The 27157-nt window shown below is 37.2% G+C and overlaps 1 protein-coding gene across 1 annotated transcript; it reads left to right on the forward strand.

Annotated features, from left to right (window-relative positions):
- Positions 1-1713: 1713 nt before the first annotated feature.
- LOC149829682 (actin-interacting protein 1-2-like) lies at positions 1714-24852 on the forward strand. The gene is made up of 8 exons (XM_090015246.1): positions 1714-1892; positions 4764-4907; positions 9635-9796; positions 13895-14048; positions 14359-14436; positions 24271-24303; positions 24403-24693; positions 24811-24852. The coding sequence occupies exons 1-8, from the start codon at positions 1714-1716 to the stop codon at positions 24850-24852; spliced, it is 1083 nt and encodes a 360-aa protein (XP_089871372.1).
- Positions 24853-27157: the final 2305 nt, after the last annotated feature.

Genomic DNA, 27157 nt, shown 5'->3' on the forward strand with positions numbered 1-27157 from the left:
ATTATTTCCAACTTTTTAGTTGCATTCCAAACAGATGCACATGTGGAAGTGGAAAATCTCCCATAAAATCAAAGTGGGCGATAAAGTAGTCGGAAGTCATAGGAAAAAAGGTTTCATTTCAAAAAAATTGCCTAGACCGGATATGTCTTATTTGCAAAATGGGACACCAGTTGATATGGCATTCAATCCATTAAGAGTACCTTCACGAACGAATGTGGGACAAATATTTGAATGCTCACTCGAGTTAGCGGGAGACCTGTTGGGCAGATATTATAGAATAACACCCTTTGATGAGATATATGTTGGGTTTCCCTCCTTTGTGGGATCCATTGGTTCAATGCACATTCAGTATCACTGCAGAATTTCAAGCACGATGCTTGATCTTTTCGAAGATGATTTGGAGTATTTGCTGGATAGCGATTTGTAGAAGTCCTCTCAGCTAAATGACTATTCAACTGTTCAGAGTTTGAGGTTCAGCGAGTTGTCGATGACGATTTGTGGTGAGTGCCTTCAGTTGCATAGCGATTTATGGTTAGCGTTATGTGTTTCAGTCGGATGACGATTTGTGGTTATCGTTGGATAGCGATTTGTGGTATCGCTGGATAGCGATTTGTGATAAGGTGCATCGTAAGTTATGCAAGATATTTAGTCTTCCGCATTTAATGTGAGTCTTGTCTTCTATTTAAGGGATGGATGAGAGAGCAAAAGCAATGGGAGAGAGCAAAAAAGGCAGAATATTAGGGAGAGAGTGTGAGAAACACTTTTAGGGCACCGAAAGGGTGCGGAGGAAAAAAAAAACAAGAAGTGTTGCGACACTTCTTTCAAGACAGCTTCGTCAAGCTAGTTCTTCAAATCATTCGTTCTTTGTTCCTCAGTGAGGCATATCCTCTTGTTCATTTCGTTACACCTTGTGTGTTTGTAAGGCTTATGCCTTTTGGCCACTTTGTAATCTTTGTTTGAAGATAGTGGAAGTTGTTGACCTATTGGTCGTCGTGGACATACCTCAGTTGAGAGGGAACCACGTAAATCATTGTGTGCTATTTTTATTTTCGCAGCTAGTTTGTTTTGGTTTATTTTTCTACCACTATCATCATCGTATTGTTTTCATCAATTCACACTTGTGGGGAGACCCGGTACGTCCATTTTAACCCCAACATATGGTATCAGAGATTTGGTTAGTATATTTGTGTGTGAAGTCATGGAGAATAACATTGGGCGTATGATCAGTTTGAATGGCACAAACTGGATGGCATAGAAAACTAAAATAGAAGACCTCTTGGGTTATAAAGATTTGGATGGACCCATAGACGGTGTGAGAGGCAAACAAGAAGAGATGAAAGATGTCGAATAAAAAAAACTAGACCGAAAGGCGATCAGTTTCATTCGACAATGGATAGATGATAGTGTCTTTCATCATGTATTCATAGAAACTTTGATGCATGGTCTTTGAACCAAACTAGAGAGCCTTTATGATAGAAAGGCAGCAATGAATAAGGCCTTTCTATTTCGAAAGCTTGTGAACCTCAAGTATAAAGAGGGCGGCTCTATTGCAGAGCATTTGAATGAGATCAAAAGCATTGTAAATCAGTTGGCCACAATGAAAATCACTTTTGATGATGAGTTACAAACTTTGTTGCTCTTATTTCCCTTCCTGAGAGTTGGGAAACCTTGGTGGTCACAGTCAGTAACTCTGCACCTGATGGAATGGTAACGATGAGCCAAGTTACCAGCAGTCTGTTGAATGAAGAGTCCAGGAGAAAGTCATTAGGTCCTTCTACCTCAAAGGCGCTTGTGATTGAAAACAGGGGGAGAAGCAGAAGTAAGAGCAGGGCTTTGCACTACCATGGCAAATCTAGAGGCCACTCACACTCGAGCTCAAAGAAAGATGTCGAGTATTATTATTGCCACAAGAAGGGGCATATGAAGCGACAGTGCAGGAAGCTCAAGCTTAAGGAGTAGAACAGAGAGAAGAGCTCAGAAGAAAAATAAGGTGCCACAGTCACAGATGGAGAGCTCATGGTTGTCTGTGATGGCACTAGCATAAATTTGATCGATCAGGAGACCGATTGGGTGATTGACTCTGGAGCTTCATTTCATGTTACCTCACGGGTTGATTTCTTCACTTCCTACTCGCAAGGTGATTTCGGTAATGTCTGAATGGGAAATGAAGATGTGTCAAAGATTGTTGGCATGGACGACATTTGCTTGGAAACAAGTGTTGGCTGTAAGTTGTTGCTGAAAAATGTGAGGCATGTACCAGACATCCGACTGAATCTGATCTCTGCTGGAAAGTTAGATGATGAGGGCTATAACAACACCTAAGTGATGGAAGGTGGAAGCTAACCAAAGGCTCATTGGTGATAGCCAGAGGAACAAAGGCTCGTTCCCTTTACACTTTGTAAGCGAAGATCTGGAAGAGTGTTGTGAATGTTGTGGAGACTGGCTCGTCCACAAAATTATGGCATAGAAGGCTTGGGCATATGAGCAAGAAGGGGCTGCAAGTCGTAGTTAAGAAAGAGTTCCTGACAGGTGCAGTAGGTACATCTTTGGAACCTTGTGTTCATTGCTTCCATGGTAAACAAAATAGAGTTTCTTTCCATAGATGCATTGCATCTAGAAAATCTCATGTTCTAAATCTTGTACATTCTGATGTGTGTGGACCTTTAAAGGTCAAGACACTTGGTGGTGCATTGTACTTTATGACTTTCATTGATGATCATTCTAGGAAAGTCTGGGCTTATACACTGAGGACTAAAGACCAAGTTCTAGATGTATTCAAGCACTTTCAGGCCATGGCTAAATAAGAAACTGGCAGGCAGTTGAAGTGTGTTCGCTCGGATAATGGTGGCAAATACATTGGGCCATTTAATCAGTATTGCACCAATCATGGCATCAAGCATGAAAGAACTATAAGGATGACACCTCAACAGAATGGGGTTGCTGAGAGGATGAAGCACATCATTCTTAAGAGAGTCAGATGTTTGCTGTCACACTCTAAATTGCCAAGATCTTTCTGGGGTGAGACAATGAGGACAACAATTGATCTTATCAACTTGTCTCCTTTTATTCCCTTGAAGGGAGATGTTCCAGAGAAAGTTTGGATAGGAAAAGAACCTTTCTATGGACACTTAAGAGTGTTCGGCTGTAGAACATTTATTCACATTCCGAAGGAAGAGAGGTCCAAGCTTGATCCAAAAGTCAAGCAATGCATATTCATTGGCTATGGACATGAAGAATTTGGCTACAGACTGTATGACCCTGTTGATAAAAAGGTGGTCAGAAGTCAAGATGTTGTCTTTTTGGAAGATTAGACCATTGAAGACATTGGTGAGTCTGAGCCATCAGAGTCCAGTACAGGTGATCTTATTGATTTAGATCCCCTAGATGCGCCGACTGTTCATGATTTCGTGGAGGAGATTCCACCTCCTCGCAATGATGCAAAGGAAGGAAGTGTTGAGTCAGAAATTGAGGGGGAGCCAACACCCCAAGAGTCACTTCCTCAGACTCCGATAAGGAGATCCACTAGAGAAAAACAGTCATCCGGAAAATACTCATCAAATGAGTATGTGATGATTACAGATCAAGGTGAGCCAGAAACTTTTGAAGAAGTTTTGGAGGATGAAAACAAGTCTGAGTGGTTTAAGGCAATGAAGGAAGAAATGGATTCATTGCATGCGAATCACACCTTTGATCTGGTAAAGACAACTAAAGGGAAGAAGGTGTTAAAGAACAAATGGGTCTTCAAGTAGAAGACTGATGAAAACAACTCTCAACCTAGATACAAGGCACGTCTTGTTGTGAAAGGTTTTGCTCAGAAGAAAAGAGTTGACTTTGATGAGATCTTCTCACCACTTGTGAAGATGCCCTCCATCTGAACTGTGCTCGATATAGCTGCAAGCATGAATTTGGAAGTTGAGCAGCTTGATGTGAAGACTGCATTTCTATATGGTGACTTGGAAGAAGAAATTTATATGGAGCAACCTGAGAGTTTCATTGACAAGGGTAAAAAGCACCTAGTTTGCAAGTTGAAGAAGAGCTTGTATGGATTGAAGCAAGACCAAGGCAGTGGTATAAGAAATTTGATTTCTTTATGAATGAGCATGGATACTCAAGAACCTCCACAGACCATTGTGTGTTTGTGAAGAAATTTCCAGATGGTAATTTTATCATTCTCTTGCTTTATATGGATGATATACTGATTGTGAGCCAAGACATCAGCAAGATTAGCAAGTTAAAGTTGGAGCTAAGTGAGACATTTGCCATGAAGGATTTAGGTCCAGCAAAGCAGATTCTTGGGATGAGAATCGTTCATGACAGATCACATGAGATGATATGGTTATCTTAAGAAAAGTATATCAGAAAGGTTCTTGAGAGGTTCAACATGGACAAAGCAAAGCCTGTTAATTGTCCACTTGCAGGCCATTTCAAACTTAGCTCAAGACAATGTCCTACAAATGATGAAGAAGGAACAAAGATGCAGAAAATTCCCTATGCTTCGGCAGTAGGTTCGTTGATGTATGCTATGGTCTGTACTCGACCAGACATAGCTCATGCTGTTGGAGTTGTTAGTCGATTTCTGTCAAATTCAGGGAAAGAACATTGGGCAGCAGTGAAATGGATTCTAAGGTATCTTCAGGGCACATTAAAGATGAGTCTGTGTTTTGGAAAGGGTGAACCCATTCTTGATAGATTCATAAATTCTGATATGGCTGGTGATGTAGATAGTAGAAAGTCTACTTCTGGGTATTTGATTACTTTTGCAGGGGAGCAGTTGTATGGCAGTCGAAATTACAGAAATGTCTAGCTCTCTCCACTATAGAAGTTGAGTTCATTGCCATTATAGAAGCCAGTAAAGAATTGTTGTGGGTGAAGAAATTCTTGCAAGAGTTGGGCTTGAAGCAAGAAGAGTATGTTCTTCATTGTGATAGTCAAAGTGCTATTCATTTGAGTAAGAATTTCTCGTTTCATTCAAGATCGAAACATATTAATGTTTGATACCACTGGATTCGATATGTCTTGAATAAAAAATTGCTGCAACTAGAGAAAGTGCATACTGATGACAATACATCAGATATGCTGACCAAGGACAAGCATGAGAAGTGTCGATTCCTAGCAGGAATGGAAGAAGCTTCCACATAAGTCGGGAAGGGGGAGAATTGTTGGGGTTTCCTCCTTTGTGGGATCCATTGGTTCGATGCACATTCAGTATCGCTGCAGAATTCTAAGCACGATGCTTGATCTTTTCGAGGACGATTTGGAGTATTCATTGGATAGTGATTTGTAGAAGTCCTCTCAGCTGAATGATGCTTTAGTTGTTCAGAGTTTGAGGTTCAGCGAGTTGTCGATGGCAATTTGTGGTGAGTGCCTTCAGCTGCATAGCGATTTGTGGTTAATGTTATGTGCTTCAGCTGGATGACGAATTGTGGTTATCACTGGATAGCGATTTGTGATAAGGCGCTTCAGGCACATCGTAAGTTATGCAGGACGTTTAGTCTTCCACATTTAATGCGAGTCTCGTCCTCTATTTAGGGGATGGATGAGAGAACAAAAGCAGCGGAAGAGAGCAAAAAAGGCAGAACATTAGGGAGAGAGTGTGAGAAACACTTTTAGGGCACCGAAAAGGTGCGGAGGGAACAAAAAGCAAGAAGTGATACGATACTTCTTTCAGGACAACTTTGTCAAGCTGATTCTTCAGATCATTCGTTCTTTGTTCCTCAGTGAGGTATATCCTCTTGTTCATTTCGTTACACCTTGTGTATTTGTAAGGCTTATGCCTTTTGGCCACTCTGTAATCTTTGTTTGAAGATAGTAAAAGTTGTTGACCTATTGGTCGCTGTGGACGTACCTCAGTTGAGAGAGAACCACGTAAATCGTTGTGTGCTGTTTTTATTTTCGCTACTGGTTTTTTTTGGTTTATTTTTCTACCAGTGTCATCGTCGTATTGTTTCCATCAATTCACACTCGTGGGGAGACCCAGTACATCCGTTTTAACCCCAACAATATACACACAAAAATTTCCATTCCTGCCACATACTGACAGCTTCCAAACAGGGCCTTACTCATTTTACTTTTAAATTCTGACCGTAATGTGATCTATGTACTTGATTTATAGGGATCAGCTCTTGAAGCATTTGATTCCAATATATGGGTGGGTTTTTATAAGGTTCAAAAAAACAACGGTCCAAAATCTTTGTAAAATTTTTAGGCTCCAAACATTATTGAAAACACAAGAGCCAGGTGTGGATCCTTAGTAAATCCACCATGCCCAACACATTTATAGAGCTAAAACTGCATAAAAAGCACCGAAGAAGCCCAAAAACCCATTTAGCATGCGGTTTAGCACCAAATGGGTTTAGCACGGACCCATCTTCCTATATATATATATATATATATATAAAGTAATGCTAAGCTGCTTCGGGATTACCTACACACATAGTAAAATCATAGATGTAGTATCTTCTCAATCGGACTCCGTGTTCAACATAGTTATTTGATAAGAATCATGTCCGGATCATGTTTTTGGACATAAAATAAGATTTTTTAAATCATGAAACTTTGCTACATTTTAGGCCGTTGATTTTTTTAAGGTCTTAAAAAACCTATACAATGATTACAATCGCATGATCTAAAACTTGTTTTCTGTTTAAAAATGCATATAGATCACATTTATAAGGTCTTATCAACAAAAAAAAAAACTACAAGATTTGGAAAACCCAAACCTTTTACTAGATGGGAGTAGGTGCTCTATATATAGGAAGAGGGACCGTTCAACTAAAAGAAGGTCCAAAATCTACAACCCATGATAATCCACGGTGTTCTTTTTCTAACAACCGAGTTTTATATCGATCACATTTTTTCAACAAAAGAAACTTTTTTTAAGCTATGAAAAAATTGAGCATTTGTGACCATTGATTTTTGAATCACCAAAAAAAAACACTTGCATAAACTGGATTCCCATGAAACAAAAAATTTGATCCCAACCAAATAGACCATGTAGATCATATCTATAAAGATTCACATAAAATAACACGAGCTATGAGATATTGCTCATTTCAACTCATTAATATTGTATGCACATCCCCACTAACTAACTATGTATATATTGTATGCACATCTCCACTAACTAACTAACTAACTAACTAACTATATATATATAAAAGGAAGACTCTATTAAACATCAAGAAGTCTTTTTTTTATGAGGAATGTTGAAACCACCTGCGAAATCAGACCCTGCGCTGGCTATGCATATCGCACATTCAGCCGTTGATACCACGGTGTAAACCCCCTGAGACACACCTTGTCTTTAGGGAGTCGTCTTGCTTCGGCACGAGCTAAAGGCATGATACCCTTACCCTTCATAATGCAAGGGGCTGACATTTGTGAGAAACTCTAACCACCCGCCTAGCAGCCAAGGGCCCTTCCATTACACAAAACCCTTTGGGGCTACCAATCCACGTCTCCATGACTTGCTACTTACTATATTTGTATCCATGACTTACCACCCAAGGAATTGGCATCCACGCCATCTTGTCCGTTGAAGGGCATGACCAGTCTCCCTAAGGTTATAAATTAATGAGACATGATCAACTAGGCTAAGAGACTAATGGCTCTCACTTCTTTTTTTTGAAAGGCAAGGTGGGGTTTGGCAGACCCCATCAGTTATTCAACCTACCATTGGGTTTTGAACCTGCAACTTCCCACTACAAGGAGACATGCACTGACAGCTCCTACCAACAACACAGCTTTGGCTACTAATGACTCACTTAATTAGGAGCAAATATGTATTTTGGCAACGTCTTAACATAATCTTACTTAGGACAAGAAATAAATAGGAAGAGTTTGACTAGCCCTGAACCCATCATCTAGCTTGACTTGACCCATTGCTTGGTTAACTTTGAGTTTCTCATAGCTACATTTACAAACATAAAAAATGAACCAGAAGAGACAAATAAGCTGTGTTGATTGAGGGAGAATTGTCTTTTTCTTTTTATTTTTTTTTGCTGTTTGATGAGCAAGTTGAGGGATAACGCCATGAACCTGAGACCCCAATTTGTATATATTACATAATAATATTTTGTCAAAAAATAATGTTTTTTATATTTCAAAGACCTGTTTGTTCCATTTTCATGGATGGGAATGATCTATCATACAAAAATAGGCATCGATTTTTAAAAGCTCTTGCCAGTTCAATTTAATTGAGAGAAGTATGAAAGGATTAATAAAAGGTAACCAACGGGGGCTCTGCTTGTTTGGTAGGAGCTGTTAGTGCAAGTCACCATGTGATGGAACGTTGCAAGTTCAAAACCCAATGGTATGTAGTGTAACGGGTGGAGTCGGCCTAACCCCATCTTGCTTATTAAAAATAAGAAAGAAAAGGTAACAAAAAAAAAACTGAGACTCACCGATGCCAACATGACAATTTTAACTGTGATGTTTAAGGGGGTGTTTGTGTGTCATGGAAAATTCAAGTTTTTTCGCAAAAAATGCATCGATGGGCGTGCGTTTCTGCAGAACTTACAATGCCAAAACAAACATGGCGTATGGAAAAATGCCTCGACGGGTGTGTCATTTTACACACTTAACTCTCATTTTTCTCGAAAAACTGTTCTCATGTGGGTCCCATTTAGTTTCCGCCGCAGAGGAATCCACTAAAGAAGTGCCGCAGAACCCTATTCCTTGACAAGAAAACGCCGTTAAATGTTTGTTTCATCGTAGCCAAAAGACTAGAAAAAGAGGCGTCACATTTTTTAAATGCGGCCCAACTTTGACAATCCATGCAGCAAACGTCTGGTCGACTCGGAATCGTAGCTTTCTCAAAAGCCAGTCTGGTAAAAGGTCCCTCAAGGACAGAGTAGGACGCCGGACCCACTTGAATCCAGACCGAGTTCGTCCTATCGTTTATGAATGCCAATGGATTCACATAAATGAATGCACCATCTAAATCTAACCCATGGCCTAGTCTCAGAGTGCAAGCAAAATATGAGGGACCGACAATCTGCCGTCGGTGATGATTTTTTATTCTTCTTTGGATTATAAAAAAATATAATAGAAAAAAAATAGATACCAACGGGAGATCCGCTTATCTGGCAAGAGCAGTTAGTGCACATCACTTGTGTTGGTTGTAAGTTCGAATCCCAATGGTACTGTTGAAAAAAAGGGAAAAAAAAAGTAAATGCGTGTGACCCTGTCCGCTAATAACCTAACAGGCTTACACGTTTGGCACTCAGAACCGAACAAACTTTTTTCTCTTAAACAGTTTAATGTTGCTAATTCCATTTAGTGCACGTCACATGTAGTTTTTTTATTATTTATAATTGAATCATTTGCACACAATTAAAAAATGACAAAGCAAGCATGCATAATGTTGCTAATTCCATTTTCTTTTGATACCTCAAAGAGTAAGGAAAGGGTGATTTTTTTGTCTTTCTATCATTGACATTCTGTTTATGATAGAGATAATATCTTTTTTTTTCTAGCATTATTTACCATATGTGAAGTTTGATTGAGATTGCCTTGATATTTTACATTTAAATTTGTTTCGGTTGTATTTTGTGCTTTGCACAATTTATAGTTTAATCCATCTTTGTCATGGTGATCTCCTTCTCTTTGTTGTATTTTTTGTTTTTGTTTGTAGGTGGGATTCAGGATCAACTGTTGGTGAGTTTGACGGTCATTCAAGACGTGTCTTAAGTTGTGCATTCAAGCCTACAAGACCTTTTCGTATTGTTACATGTGGAGAAGATTACTTGGTGAATTTCTATGAGGGACCACCATTTAGGTTCAAACTGTCACAAAGGTTAGTCTTGTTTATGGTTTTAAGAGATTGATTTATACTATATTAGGTCAAGGATAGTGCAAATTTGCTAAAGGTTCAGCTGTTTTAACATAATTGTTTTGTATGAAGAATCCTTTGGTACATTGTCTTTCTTTTTTGGTAAAGGTATGAGGATCCAATGCAGGAACTGAAGCGTGACATGTTAGCCTGTCGAAGCAAATGAAATTCTAATAGCTATTCAGTATATGATGTGTTAGCTTTTAAGTAAATAATGACCATTCTCAAACTTTAGGAGTGCACTCTGGCTTGAAACATTACTATAACGTTTAACTTGCAATGGAATATAAAATCATGGTATAAATAAGTGTTCCTAGTATCTTCATGCTTGAATGACATTTTCCAAAAGCAATGCACATGATGTAAATAATATTTTCTCCAAATTGTAAGGAATTATGTGCTCTAGTGAGGGAGATGTATACCTGCCCTTTATCTGATGTGTAGTCTGTTTAAAACTAGTAAGAGAATTAACTAATAACATCCAAGGGGAATATATCAGGGTATTGAAGATAACATTTAAACTATTATTCCTAAAATGGCCAACACAGGTTTAAATTAACTGCACCGTCTAGGTAAATGTTTTAATATAATTGATCTTTGTTCTTGTAGGGACAGGACTACCACTTTTTCTACCAAAAATCTAAACAGATTTTTCAAGCCATAACTAGAGAGCTTTTCTGTCCTAGAGGATGGGCCCTGCTGGTTTCCAGATCACAGTTCATATCTCGATAATATTGCTTCAAAATACATTATAACTGCCAAGCCCCCTTCATGAGAGCGATATAGTTATGAATCTAGTCTGAGCACATCAGGAACACTTACTAATTTAGGTCTCTCTCCCTCTGTGTTTAAGGCTGGAAGGTTATAAAAATGGCAAAAAGCAGAAAATATGACAAGAACATGAGGGGCTTGGCAAACTTTCTTTTTCTTAACAGTTAACATAGGTTATGGATATATAAATGATAAAAGAGTAAGTTAACCGATAAGGGAAAAGGCTACTAACAAATGACGCTTCTCTAGAAAATCTAATTGCACATTCATAAAGGTTTAAGTTTCATATATACATATGGATTCATACAGTTTGAGGATTTGATTAACATATTTGTTAGATTTGAAATTAGATCAAACTAGATTAGCTTTCTATTCAAAGTAATTTAAACATGTATCTCTATTTGAATCTTTATGGCTATGGCCACATATGAGAAAAAATGGAAAGAATGGAGAATGGGGCATGCCAAGATTATGTCTTGGGTCATTAGTAGTCTTGATATCAAGAAGTGCTTGAGTCTAGCTAAATTTGAACATGCAAATAAATATTTGCATGAGACTATCTTAAGAAAATGTATTCTCTTAAATCTATGTCACATGGGTGCAGGTGCAGGGGCAGGGGTGCGACACTTTAAAAAAACTTGGGTGCGGGGATGCGGCAAAAAGTTGGACATAAATGACCCTGGGTGCATTGACTGCACCCAGGGTCAGGTTGATCGCATCGGGTGCGGGTGCGATGTGAGTGCGGCACCTAGTTGAAGAGTCCCTGTGACATAGTCTTAAAGATATTACCCACATTTGCAACTTGTAAGACAAGGTACACACTATGATTCAAGGAGAAAAATGTATTAGAGAATATTTTAGTAAGTTGTTCGACCTTTGGAATGAGTTTGCTCTTCTTGAGTCACAATGACATTATCCCAAAGACATAGAACTCCGTCAAAGACAAATTGATGTGAAACATTTCTATCAATTCATCAATGGTCTAAGACCGGAGTTTGAGTCTACTAAATCGGCTTTTCTTCATAAAGGAGAAGTTCTCTCTATTGAAGAGCTAAGTATGAAAGAAAATAGACTAAAAAAAAGACATTTAAAGATGATGATAATTCGGTCATAGCCGTGTCTAGGCTGAGAAACCATGTCCATGCTTACCAACTACTACATTATAACTATCACATTATAAGAGACCAAACAATGATAGCTATGGAAAGCATGACAATGAGTTTGAAAAAAAAATAAATTATTTGCTATTATTGTCGTGAACCGGGGTATGTCAAGATATATTGTCCTAAACTAAAGATACCCTATGAAAAGAAGGTAGCCTCCGTTGCTCAAGAGTCAAGTGAATTCAAAGCTACACAAGAATCAACTATTGAGAGCATGTCCTTGACTCAAATTGTAGAAGCTCTTCAACCTCTATTCAAAGGAGCTTCACCAACCGAAGCTACGGTCTCTTCTGTTGGCATCTTTGATCCCAGTAAGTCTCTTTGGCTTCTTGGCTCATGTGCCTCATTTCATATGACACTAAATTGTGATATTTTATCTGGATGTCATAACTCAAGCGAGTCAAATGTTTTTTATTGTTGATAGAATATCTCTTGAGATAAAGGGAATAAGAAATTTTGAAAATATTTTAAAGAGATTTTTTATTCAAAAAATTAGATATATTCCCAAGTTAAGCCTAAATCTTTTATTTGTCTCTTAATTATGTGACCTTTGGTATAATGTTTCTTTCTCTTCTATTGGTTTATGAGTGCGGGATCGTCTCTCAGGGAAGCTGATTGGAGAAGGCTGTAAAGAAGGAGGTTTATACTACATAGATTTTTTGGAAATACCTAAGAATACTTTTTGTTATAATGTTTAAAAACTGAATTTTGGATTTTGGAGCTCCCTAACCAAAATCTTCTGAAATATTATCTGCATGAATGCAACCAAAACTGATTGGAGCTCCCATGTGGCAGGTCATGAATCCCCTTGTCATTTTGTGGTTGATGTATGCTTCAAAATTTCCCTTCATATCTTCATCTGGTCTGATACCATCTTCAGATTGATGGTAACATGATTATGTTCCTTTGATGTGTGAAAGAATATGTGGTGTGTGCGAACTGTGAAACAAGGTGAGAGAAATGAGTGAGTGAGGAGGAAGAAGAAGATATAGGAAAAGAGAGGAAGTGAGAAAAGACAAGGGAGAAAGAGAATAGGGGCTGGAATCGTGCCCTATCCCTCTCATATTGACCCTTATAAAGGTAATTTAAGTCAGTTTACAAAAATGCCCTTCATAACTATATCTTTTGACCTATTGGGTCTTGAATACAAAAAAGGACTTCACTAGCCAATCAATTTTGACTCTCATGTAATGCTTCCTTATAACATATTGTACTTCAAAGGATAAACCAGAGTTGCCAGTTGGGGAAGCGATTCGAGTAGCGGAAGTGAGGGGGAAGCGAAAAAAGGAAAAAACAAAAAAAGGAAAAAACAAAAAAAGGAAAAAAAGATACATTTTGGAAGCGCCACGTTTCGCGCCTCCGAAATACGCTTCGGAGAAGCATGCTTCCCCATGTCCTATGGTACTTCCGGTAACCCTGGGATAAACCTCTAAACTGGTCATCATGATGTATATGAACCCTTTATTTTTGTTACCTCATTAATTCACTGGTCTGCACTCCAGTTAAGCTAACCAAAACAGAAAAAGTGAAAAAGTGGAAAACTTCCCTTAAGTATCCACTAAACCTGCCATCTTCTGATCGATGCAATTGGATTGAGTGTTAGATGTCTTCATCCTTCTAAGATTTTAATTCATGGTAGCCTCTTGGTTCAAGATAGAACGCAGAAACATAACATTTATTCAAGTTTCCTTGCATTGCTTGTTTGGCCCATCAAATATTGTGCATTGGTGTGATTTGGCTACATTGTTTACAAGATGCCTTTCCCCATTAATTGTTGAAGCATACTCTTTATTTTGGAGCAACAGTCGTTTCCTTGATTTGCAGAGTCCAATGCAAAACTTCTGGAAAAATGTTCTAGGGTTCATATTAATTAACATCGAGTGCTTGGTATTTTTTCTTTTTTTTTTTCAAAATTTCTTGTAGGAGAAATGTAGTCATTATTTTAATTTTATGTCAATGATAAAAAACTCATTCATGGCATTGTAGCAATGTAGGCTTGTGGCCATAATAAAATATAATGTGCTGAGGAAGATGTTCTTGATTGTGTCTTACTGAACAGAGGTAGTATCTAAAGGAAAAATTATTGTTTGAAGTGCAGTGAACATTCCAACTTTGTCAATTGCATAAGGTTTTCTCCTGATGGAAGCAAGTTTATTAGTGTAAGTTCAGATAAGAAAGGTATACTATATGATGGGAGGACAGGAGAAAAGATTGGGGAGCTATCTGCTGAAGGTCACAATGGTATCATCTATGCTGTTAGTTGGAGTCCTGACAGTAAAGCGGTATTTATGATATTCCTATGCTATTTTCATTATTGATTAATAATTATACTTCCAGTGGTGGACTTAGGATGCAAATATCTACATTGAATGATATCTACTTTTTCCTTTTTCAGATTCTTAGATTGATAATATGAACATTTTAATTGGAACACAATTAAATTTAAATGTTACTTATATAATCAAATGCCTGACTAATGGAGAGTTTTTCTTCTACTTTTTTGTTTTTTGGTTGATCGAACAAGCACATTCATTTATCTGTTGAATGAAAGTTTTATACAATCTGGTTTACCTATATTCTAATGGTCTCCAGCACCATACTGGTTCTGATGGGGCTGTACTTGTCTGTATTGCAGGTGTGAGTGGAAGTGTTAATCCAAAGTTTCATTGTGTGCTTTAGTCTGCTTTTCTTTGGTATTGATAGAAAATTCTTTCAGATTTTCTGTGCAGTTGGATAAACCTGGTTGAGGTTATATTTGTCACAAAATGGCATGGATCCCAATACCCTCCATAATGGACTCCGAGGGTCAAAACATAATGCATTTGAACAAAAACATAAGAACTAAAATGAAACACAATAGAATGTGAGTAAATAACTTCATTAATAAAGAACAGTAAAAATACAAAAAAAATACATTTTAATCCTCATTACAATACACTAAAAAACACACAAGAAGCCTAAAACCATGGTTGCTAGTCGAGGAAGCGGGAAGCGATATGTGAAGTGGAAGCGGGAAGCGTGGCACTTTCAAAATTTTAGGAAGCGGGAAGCATGGGACGACTTAAAAGCGAATCAAGAATCGTCTCGAAAGCGAACCAGAAGCAAATCTGGAAGCGACCTAGGAAGCGAGGGGGAAGCAAAAAATAAAATAAAAATAAAAATACAAAAAAGGGAGGAAATGCAGGGAAAGCGAAGGAGAAGCGTGCTTCCCATAAATGGGAAGTGTGTTTCCTATAAATGGGAAGCATGTTTCCCATAAAAGAGAAACGCGCTTCCCATAAATGGGAAGTGTGTTTCCCATAAAAGAGAAACGCGCTTCCCATAAATGGGAAATGCGCTTTTCAAAAAAATTGGCGCTCCTCAATAGATAATTTTACGAAATCATAGTTCTTGATTTATAAGAGAACACAACTGCATATTATCAAAAGAAGAGATGCATGCATAAAATATCTCAAAGATAAACGTATAAATCATTCATCACTTTAAACATTCATGAAAACATGCATTATTGAAAGTCAATACACACATCTATCTCGAAAAGCACATTAATGCATGAAATATGAATTTTCAAACAACATCAATACCATGAATAAATAACTCACAAAAGAGTTTAACCCACACAAAAAATATTCATAAAGCAGGGTTTTTCAAAACAAGTAGCCATATTAAATGTACAACAGAAATAATGGGGAAGTTCAAAATCCCACGTACAAATCATAACAAGAGATATTTTGTAATAATGACAAATATTAATAACAATTTAAATCTCAACAATAGAAACAATATCTATAAATACACTCAAAATATTGCATCCTATGCAACCAAGGCATATCATGTTGTAAATCACCCAAGATAACTAATCATGGAACACATTTAAAATATCTTTAAGCATGCAATTAAAACATATTCAATGCAAAATGCATGAAGAATTTTCAATAACCATTTCCCAGACAAGGGTAAATGAGTGATTTTTTTTTAGAAATTTTGTGGAGAGATTTGAAAATCCCACAAATATCAAGAAATGATATTTTGCAAACCTTCACAATAGTTCGACCACCATAAGCAATTTACCTCGCTTGACCTTCAAACCTCAAAATTCAAGTGTAATAGCTGCTAGAACAAGAGATCAATGACAATGCCACTTATGAGCTTAACAAACACACAAAAAGTGTGAACATCTCATCTATATAAAATAACACTTAAATAAGAGACAAACCTCAATGTTTCAGCTACTAGAAAAAGAGCATAATACAAACACACAAAAAGTATGAATAACCAATGGGTGCACCTAACTCATTGCAAACAAATCTTTCTTGTCTACGTAAAATGACACTTAAATAAGAGACAAACCACAATATTCAAGTGCATCAGCTACTAGAATAAGAGTATAATACAAACACACAAAATGTGAATAACCAATGGGTGCATATAACTCACCACAAAAATATCTTTTAAATAAGAGACATAATAGGAGAAGACACGAAGTAAGAGAGCTTGTAATAAAAACAAACTAATGTCATCAAGAAGGATAAATGTATCAATTTTAACAATCTTTCAAACACCATATTTTCAAAATAGATAACCATCACAGATAAACATAATTATAAGTATTCATAATAACATTGTCCAAATAAACAAATGAGTGATATAACACACTCATAGAACTAGAGATCAAACAACCGTCAATTAGAGCCAAACTATAAGGCGACAATCTATACTGATAAGAAAACCAAGGTGCACACAACTCACCCCAACAAGCATCTCTTGTTCAACAAAAGCAACATGGATGTAGATACCAATCAAACCCAAGACAAGTGACAACACATCACTCATAACCTTTGGGAATCTAGACTAGTAAGATGACATGAGGTGCACACATAACTCACCTCAAAGGCTAACTCTGACCCAACAACAAGGCCAAAAATAAATGGCGCATCCTAGAAAAATCTATGATGGACAAAAAACAATGCCAAAAGAAGGCAAAAAATACTCACGGAAATTGATTTTCAAATAAGTGAGTTCATATATAAAAGTACCGATTTGAAAAAACAAAGTTTTAAATCAAATCCAATAAAGGTAGATGAAGACTTAGAATGAATATAGTTCAATCATATGCACAACAATATGTCAATTGATGCAATCACTTCCAACACAAGATGTCTCATGACAAATTTTACAAACTTTGACAAGCAAATAATGGACAAGAATCATGCCCAATATAAATAATCTACATAGATGTGATGAAATTATGATGTTAGAGTATCTTTCAAAAGATAATGGAATCATGAATCCACCAATCAAGAAACAAGTGCACTAAGGCACATCATATACAAAAGATCCAATAAATCTCAATAAAAAGACAAAAGTATATGATTTTATTAAAGAAAAGCTTCTAAGAAGCTAGATCTAAATCATTAGTCTACTATTAGACAATTGATGACAAACATATAGAGATTCACAAAGAGCTATATAACTATCAACAACCATGAACTCATATATATCATACAAAGAATTTTATCACAATGTAACAAATATAAAATCTTTAAGAAACATGAAATGAAGTATCAATGCACAAGAAAGAAACCACTAAGGGTTACAAAAGTGCACAAACACTCAAGTCATTAAGCTACCAAAAAGCACATAAAACTACTATGGGCTAAGCAACAATCATACAAGAGTCTTTTAAAAAATATAAGTTTTATTCATAAAATGCTCAAGAAGCATACACAAGAACCCACTAAAAAATATAATGCATAATAGAGAAATTAAAATATGCATTCGAGTTCATGATGACAAATCATGCTTATGCCATCCAATAATAATCACAAAGGCTACATAATTAAAATCATGCATGGTCACATAGTTAGAATCACCAAAGAAACATCACTATATATTAAAAATCCCAAAGATAATCTATGTAAATACATACATTAAGAGACACAAAAAAAAAATGTAAAAAATTAATATTTTGCAAAACATGAAACACATAAGATTTTAAGAAACCACATATTTTTGCAAAATATAATTTTTTCAATATACATATCCATAATCTAAAAAATATATTAAAAGACAATAATTTCTATTGAGAATGTAGGGTACGGGTCTGGTTCTAAACCCAAAATGATTCTTTTGTATTGTATTTACATGGTTGGTGTTATCGGGTCTGGGTTGACAGACCCGATCCAACTTGTATTATATATATTACATTGAATATAGGGCACAACCTCTCATTGAGAATCGTGCCAGTCATTGCTGCCTCTCCTTCTTGCAAATCCCTTTCTCTTCTGCTGTGGATGAAGATCTGGTCGAAGGTGCGTGACTTCTAACATGGTATCAGAGCAGGCTGAGAAGTAAATACTAGGTCGAGTTCTCTTCTTCCTTTCTTTGATCCAAGATCTGATCTTATCAGATCAGATTCTATTCTCCTTCTGTCCTGAAAATTGATCTTATCATATTGGGTTAAAAATCTCTTTCTTAAAATTTTTAAACATCTTTCTTCCTCTCTAAGTTTTCGATCTCTTAAAACTGAATCTGTTTACGTCAAACAGTCTGGTCACGTCAAACCAGATCTGTTTTCTTAAATCTTGATTATTTTTTTTCCTCTTTGATGCTGGATCGGATCGTTCCAGATCTAGTGTTTTCGTTCCAAGCCAGACTAAATTAGATCTGGCCATGGCATATTGATTCTTCCCTTCAGCAGCGTTAAATCAAATCTGATCGTATCAGATCAGATTTGTGTTTCCATTTAAACTTAGATCTCTCTTTTGTCTTTCAAGTCAAATCTTATTCTCCAAAACCAAATCAAAGTTTCGGTCCATACAAAAAAAAAATTCAGATCATTAATTTGTCGTGTTCTACTGATTATTTGTTTCCCTGCAATATTATTTTCGTAGCAAAAAGAAAAAAAAAACAGATTTACATTGCTGGTAAATCAAACTGCTGGTCAGAGTGTTCTTTTGTTGTCCTTTCACATGGATTCTCCCTTCCAGTTTCCTTGGACAACTCATATAACTACTTGACCTGGAAGCGACAAAGTTTTCCTTTTATTAAGAGTCTGGATCTCTCTGGATATCTTGATGGAACGATCCATGCACCACTAGAATTCGTCCTGCAAGAAGAGCGAGATGATAAAGGGGAGGTTTCCAACAAATTGATTCATAATTCAAAATTTGTAACATGAAGAAGAAAAGATCAGGCAGTTGTGGCTTACATTACCTCTATGCTTTCCCATGAGATATTAGTGGCCATCCTAGATGAATGTTCAGCCAGAGAGTTGTGGCAAATATTGGCGCAGACTTATTCACAGATTTCATAAGCTAGGATTTTGCATTTAAAGAGAGAATTTCAGCTTTTGAAGAAATAGAGTTTATCAGTGACATAATACATGAACAAAATCAAGAGTATTACATATCAACTAGCCATGGTGGGTTGCGTAATTCTTAACAAAGAAAAGGTTCAACAGGCACTGAATGGTCTGGGTTCTGACTACCACATGTTAGTCACCTCTCTTCTATGCCTCCCTTCATTGCCCAGTTTTGAAGATCTACGGACTAAGCTACTACAATATGAAGTTACCATTAGGGGCGAGAAGATGACCCTGAATTCCAACAACCATGAGGTACTTGTCACATGAGTAGTATTAGGGCGAGGACGTGGGGGCTTTTGAGGCGGGCGTGGACATAGAAGAGGTAATCAAGGAGGCCGTGGGCTTTTTCCCATACCCTACATGTCACCTAACTTGTATCCAGGGAACCCTATAAACATCCCGACATGTTTTCAGTCTAATAAAATGGAGCACATTAAAGCAAATTGCTGGCATAATCCGCAAAACAAAGGCAAGTTTAATGGTGCTGGGCCTTCTACTAGGGGACAAGCAGGAGACGACCGTAAAGTAGATGAAAAGAAAAATGTGAAGAATCTTTTGATTTTCGCTCTTTCAGAATTGAGCTTCAAGCAAACTGAGTAGGAGACTTGGTACATTAACTCCGGGCTGCTGCACATGTGACATGTGATATTGGTAAGATTTATTAAAACCGGAGATGGTGTTCTTCATCCTATCTCTCATGTTGGAAATATTTTCCTTGTACTCCCCAATTCCTCATTACCTTTATCTGATGTTTACCATTCTCCTAGTATTGTTAAAAACATTGTTTCTGTTTCTAAACTTGTCGATGATACTAATTCTTTTGTCGAATTTACTCTTTCTGTATGTGTCAAGGATCTTCTCACGAAGAAGACACTCGTTGAAGGAGAACGACAGGGAAACATGTATGTCTTCAAGGAGTCTCTTCTAGTTCATGATGCATCAATAAATTCACAACCAGTTCGTCCAGTGTCATTCAAAGTTTGTTTTAGTCTATCTCAATGTAATAAGCCAGAGATTTGGCATCGTCGTCTTAGTCATTGTAATCATTCATTTATTGAGAAGCTTTTGTCTAGTGGACTTGTTCCGCAGTCTAGTTTGAATGTCGAGGCTGATTTTCTTCTTTGTTTCCGTTGTCAATTATGTAAAAGTCATGTTCTTCCATTTCATTCAATAAATCAAAGAGATTTTGTGCTTTTTGAAATTGTCTATTCTGATGTCTGGAGACATGCCCCGCAGTCTTCTTTATTGGGCAATCATTATTACATTACTTTCATTGATAGTTACTCTAGATACACCTGTATTTATTTTATCAAATATAAATCTGAAGTTTTCAAGCTTTTTTGCTCATTCTGTGCTTTAGTTTGTAATCAATTTTCAACTAAAATTCAATATTTTCATTGTGACGGTGGATGAGAGTACTTATCAAAGGAATTTACTGAATTTCTCTAAGATAATGGAATAGGTCGTCGAATATCTTGTCCACACACACCACAACAAAATGGTGCGGCTGAAAGAAAATACTGGCACATTGTAGAGAGTGCGCTGAGTATGTTGCATAACACTCACATTCCTTTAAACTTGTGGATGAAAGTTTTTCATTCAGCTGTCTATGTCATAAATCGACTGCCAATGAAATTGTTAGCAGATCAATCCCCTTATTTTACGCTATTTACACTATTTGGGGTTCATCCTGACTATAATGAGTTGCGAGTGTTTGGCTGCATATGCTATGTTCATATTGACAGTTCTTAACGTGATAAGTTTCAGAAAAAGGCATGCAGGTGTAGGTTTGTTGGATATGTTGATCAATATAGAGGATATCACTGCTATGACTCCACTACCAGTCGCATCAGAGTTTCATGGAATGTCGTGTTTGACGAGACTCATACTGATGATTCAGGAAGTACAGAGGGACACTGTAAGGATGCTAAAAGTTATCAGCCATGGCTTGTTGCTGAGGTGCTTGATCAAATGGTGATGCATGACGTACCCTCATGTCATACACTATCTGCAGAACAAAATAGTACAGTTGTACACCCAGAAAAGGAAATGTCGACAAACACACAAGATATTACTATGCCTGTCATTTCAGATGTTACAAAGTTTTAAGGGATTACCTATGTGCAGTGAAACAAAGACAAAGTTCAACGACCTATTGTGCAACCCAGGAGGCTTGAGAGGATTCACCATCCTATTGAAAGATGGGTAAGTTATGACAACTTCTCTACAGACTTACAACTGTTCATCTCCCAGATTGAAAAGCATGATGAACCTATCAGTTTCTCACAAGCATCTATGTCAATCAAATGGGTTGAGGTCATGAATGAGGAAATGAAAGCTTTACATGAGTGTGGGACTTGGGAGATTGTTCCTAGACCATCGAACAAGAATGTTGTAGGATCTAAATAGGTCTATAAAATCAAGTATAAACTCGATGAATCCATTGAACGCTATAAGGTGAGGCTAGTAGCGAAAGGGTTCACTCAAGAATACGGGCAAGATTATGCCGAAACATTTAGTTCTGTGATCAAGATGGAAACTATTCGATTAGTTCTGTCCTTGTCAGTTCAGTATGGATGGACTCTAAGTCAACTTGATGTCAAAAATGTATTTTTTGCATGGCACTCTCAAGGAAGAGGTGTATATGGAGCAACCCTCTAGTTATACCAAACATAGCCCCAACACGCATGTTTGCAAGCTACGAAGAGCCATCTATGGGCTAAAGCAGGCCTCCCGCTCATGGTTTGATAGTTTCTCTATTGAAGTTCAGAGACATGGGTTCGATCTCATCTTGATCATTCGCTTTTTATTTTTCGAGATTGTCAGGTACGCACCTTAATTCTTATATATGTGGATGATATTATTATTACTGGGAACTCCGATGAACACATAGAAGCTACCAAGATCTTATTGAGTCGATAGTTTAAGATGAAAGATTTGGGGGTTTTGCGTTATTTCTTAGGGGTTGAGGTGGATCGACAAGATGAAACACTTCACTAACCCAACACAAATATACTTTGGATTTGTTGGATAAGGCAGGCATGAAGGATTATAAACCTCTATCCACCCCTAGTGTCCTTAATCATAAACTCGGATCCCGGGATGGGGAAGCATATGAAGATTCCAAGAAATATCGGAGTCTTGTGGGTATGTTCCAATATCTCACCTTCACTAGACCAGACATTGTGTATGCAGTGAATCAAGTTTCACAATTCATGCATGACCCACGAACAAAGCATATGAATGTTGTCAAGAGAATCCTTCGATATTTAAAAAGAACTCTTGGAGATGGTCTAGTTTATCATCAATCCAAGACTAAAGGGGAGCAACATCGACTGGATGTATACACAAATGCAGATTGGGCTGGAGTTCCAGATGACAGGCAGTCGGTTTCTGGATATTGTGCTTGTCTTGATGGGAACTTGATGGCGTAGAGTAACAAGAAACAACGTGCATTTGCACGATCTAGTATTGAAGCTGAGTATCGATCTATGGTGGCTGCTACAATAAAGGCCACATGGCTGAGACATCTTTTGACTGAAGTTGGAGAATCTATGCTACCCACTACTCTCTTGCGCGATAATCAAGGTGTCGTACAAATTGCTTTTAATCCTATTCACCATAGTCGCACAAAGCATATAGAGATTGATCAATACTTCATTCGGCAAAAGATTGAAGATAGAGAAGTTGCACCTACTTATGTTCCTACGGCTGACCAAGTGGCAGATTTGTTCACTAAGGGCCGTACCAATATGCGTTTTTGGTTCTTGAAGAACAAGTTGTCCATGTTGCAAAACCATGCACAACTTGAAGGAGGGTACTGAGAATGTAGTGTACAGGTCTAGTTCTAGACCCAAAATGATTCTTTTGTATTGTATTTACATGGTTGGTATTATCGGGTCTGGGTTGACAGACCCAATCCAACTTGTATCATATATATAACATTGAATATAGGGCACAACCTCTCATTGAGAATCGTGTCAGTCATTGCCGCCTCTCCTTCTTGCAAATCCCTTTCTCTTCTGCTGTGGATGAAGATCTGGTCGAAGGTGCTTGACTTCTAACAATTTCTACATATTCTAATTTCAAAAGAAGACATTCATTTTTAATATAACCCTTTCAAAACACCTACCATACATATGAAGATAGAAAAGCTAAAGATACATACCGGAATGCAAAATCCTTGAATCCATGCTATTCATTAATACGAATCTTTTTCAAGACCATGATGCCTTGCTCTGATACCATGTCACAAAATGGCATGGACCTCAATGCACTCTATAATGAACTCCAAGAATAAAAACACAATGCATTTGGATAAAAACATAATAACTAAAATAAAACACAATAGAATGTGAATGAATAACTTCATTACTAAAGAACATTAAAAATACAAAGAAAAATACATTTTAATCATCATTACAATACACTCAAAAACACACAAGAAGCTTAAAACTACCCATCACTCTCTTACCTTACAAAGGCACCCATATTTATAGAGAAACGGAGGAAGAAAAGAGATTAAAGGAGAGAAAAAGGGAGTCCACATTAGTTTGACTAGCTGTTGGACCTAGTCCAATGGCTAGATTTCTAGCCGTTGGACCAGCAGTCCAACAACTAGTCTAAGTCAACCACAGTTGACTTAACTTTAAAGTATATAATATATATACAAGTATATATATATATGTATATATATATATATATATCTTAACAATATTTGGGTTATATCATTTGAACATCTAAGACAAGTAGTTTGCATTGTATGCTGTATCTTAATAGCCTTTAGTTTGCAAACTTAATCTGTTGAAGTGATTATGTCACTATGAGAAATAGAGATGGTGAAAAGCCCTTCATTTTCCTTGTTAGTTCGAATCACATCGGCTACTGCTGGATTTCTGGTTTTGACTGAATTGCCTGTTGCAATTTTACAGGTGGATTAAAGGAAAGTGTTAATGCAATATTTGATACATTGTTTTTTCTTATTTTTAGGTCTTCAAAGAGAATGCACTTGCTGATTATGATTTTTTCTTTTGGTGTGACTCAACAGAAAGATACCTATTCATTCTTTGTTTTATATATTTATTTCTCTAGTAGCCAACTCTCATATCTTACTGCGAAAGCTTATCCTGCTGTTTCAGGTGCTAACAGTGTCTGCAGATAAAACTGCAAAAGTGTGAGAGATTGATGAAAATGGAAATGGTAAGGTGAAGAAGACACTTACTTCATCTGATTCTGGACTGGATGGAATGCTAGTTGGTTGCCTGTGGCAGAATAATCATCTTGTCACTGTTTCCCTTGGTGGCACTATTAGTATATATTCAGCCAATGACCTAGAAAAGATGTCAGTATCATTTTCTGGGCACATGAAGAGCGTCACTGGTTTGGCAGTCACCTCTGAAGGCAGCCAGAATATTATTCTATCTAGCAGTTATGATGGGGTGATTGTCCGATGGATGCAAGGAGTTGGATGTGCAGGAAGGTTACAGAGAAGGGAGAACTCTCAAATTAAATGTTTTGCAGTGGTGGAAGGAGAGCTCACCACATTTGCCTTTGATAACAAGGTAGCACCATTTCTTCATGTACATGTAGTAGTTGCCTTTATTTTTATATCTTGTGGTTTGTGTGCTTGCACCATCTTTTTGAAGCTGATTTTCTTGATGACTTATGATTGCAACTAGGCTGGAGAACATGATGATGTGTCTTTCTATTATCCAATATGATCACTGAAATGAATATATTTCAATTCAATCTTGCACCTTGATGGGGTAGGCAATTTACACACTAGCTAAAATTACTACTCAATGTTGAGTCAGGCATAGTAAGCCAACAAGATCTTGTGTTCTAAATAAAACATGTCTTGAGGGAAAAGACTGACTAGATGTTCATTGCAATTGAATAACAAGAAAATGAAATCTTGCATTGATGGAGAAATGTTAGATTCCTCAATATAGAAATGGTACAAGAATGTGCTTCACAAAATGCCCTTATGTGATATTACAGAAGTAATTTTGGCATTTTAGAGAACAATGGAGTGAAAAATATAAAATATATAAAGAATATGAAAAGTGAAGTTATTGATGACTAGTATAGTTTTGTGAACTCCATGTATAGTGAACTGTGATAGTGTTAATAATTTTCTCCGGTGGTAAAGGAGCTTGATTGTAAATTATATTTTTATCAATAAAAAATGTCACTGCCTTTAAAAGTAGAACTACAAACTGCAAAGATTTTGTCATAAAATATGACAAATATTGAGATTAGGGGTGGCAAAACCTGACACGACCTCCCAACCCGACCCGCCAACCCACCTTTTAGGCGGGTTCAGGTTGGGCTTAAACTAACCCGTTTAATAAACGGGTCGACCCACCTTGATAGAAATCATGGGTTCCTTTCTTCATCTACAAGCAACAGCACAACATGGGGAGAGAGAACGTGGCTGCAGCAAAAATCCCTAATCAGGGTATTCATTTTTGCTTCTCTGATTAAATACACACAAATATAATAGCTAGGGTATGAAAATACCCATTACATGTTATGATAAAATTACAGCATGCCATTAATGAAACATTAATGAGCATGTGTTTAAAATGAAAGGAATTGGGTCTGGATTCTGAGTTCCAGACCTTATACTAAATGACAGTATCTTTTCACCCCCCCTCCAGTTGTACATGGTTTTGGACCATGAACATCCAAAATCTGTCCTTGATAAGTCCTTTTGTAAACAAGTCAACAACTTGATCAGCAGTCCGCACGTATTCTGGTTCAATTTCCTTCTCTTCAACCTTTTGTCTTACAAAATGTTGATCAATTTCAATATGTTTGGCACGACTGTGGTAGATAGGATTGAATGACATGTTGATAGCACTTTGATTGTCACACAAGAGAATACTTTTAGAAATCGATTCTCTTCTGTCAACAGGTGTCTGATCCATGTTACTTCGGCTGTAGTAGCTGACATTGATCTATATTCATCTTCTGTGCTCGACCTGGCTATGGCTTTTTGTTTTCTACTGCTCCAGGAGACAAGATTTAGCCCAATGAAAACGCAGTATCCTGAGACAGACCTACGTTCATCTGGATCTCCTGCCCAATCTACATCTGTGTAAGTAAGGAGTTCATGCATGTGATGACCAGGCATACTCTTTCTGTACAGAAGACCATCTCCAATAGTACCCTTCAAATATCGAAGAATGCGTTTAACAGTTTTCATATGCCCAATATGTGGTTCATGCATGAACTGAGATACCTGATTGACAGAATAGACAATGTCAGGCCGAGTGAAGGTAAGATATTGAAGCATTCCTACTATCCTGCGATATCCTGTAGGATCCTCGTACAAATCTCCATCTTAGCAACTGAGTTTCTGATGAAGTACATTGGGTGTGCTGAGGGGCTTACAATCTGTCATACCTGCCTTGCTAAGAACATCAATGGTATACTTATGCTGAGTAAGCGTCATGCCTTAAGGAGTCCTGTCAACTTCTACTCCAAGAAAGTATCTCAGTTTACCAAGATCCTTCATCTTGAATTTATGATTCAAAAGTTCTTTAACCTGTTCAATATGTTCATTAGAGTTACCTGTAATGATAATGTCATCAACATATATCAATAACAGGGTAATTATATCTTTGCATTTAAATATGAAAAGAGAATGGTCAAGAAGAGACCGACTAAACCCATATTTTTCTACTTCAAGAGCGAAACTCTCAAACCAAGATCGAGATGCCTGCTTTAGACCATATATAGCTATCTTTAACCTGCACACGTATTCTTTAGAGTTCCCTTTTGCATACCCAGTGGGTTGCTCCATGTATAATTCTTCCTTCGGAGTTCCATGTAGAAACGCATTCTTCACATCCAATTGGTTGAGAGTCCACTGGTGCTCAACAGCCAATGATACTATGATGCGGATAGTTCCCATTTTCACAACTAGAATAAAGGTCTCATCATAGTCTTGTCCTTGCTCCTGTGTGAATCCTTTGGCAACCAGCCTTGCCTTATATCGCTCGATAGCACCATCTAGCT

This window comes from Nuphar pumila, chromosome 8, assembly GCF_984573655.1.
Source record: "Nuphar pumila chromosome 8, dmNupPumi1.hap1.1, whole genome shotgun sequence".
Taxonomy (NCBI): Eukaryota; Viridiplantae; Streptophyta; class Magnoliopsida; order Nymphaeales; family Nymphaeaceae; genus Nuphar; species Nuphar pumila.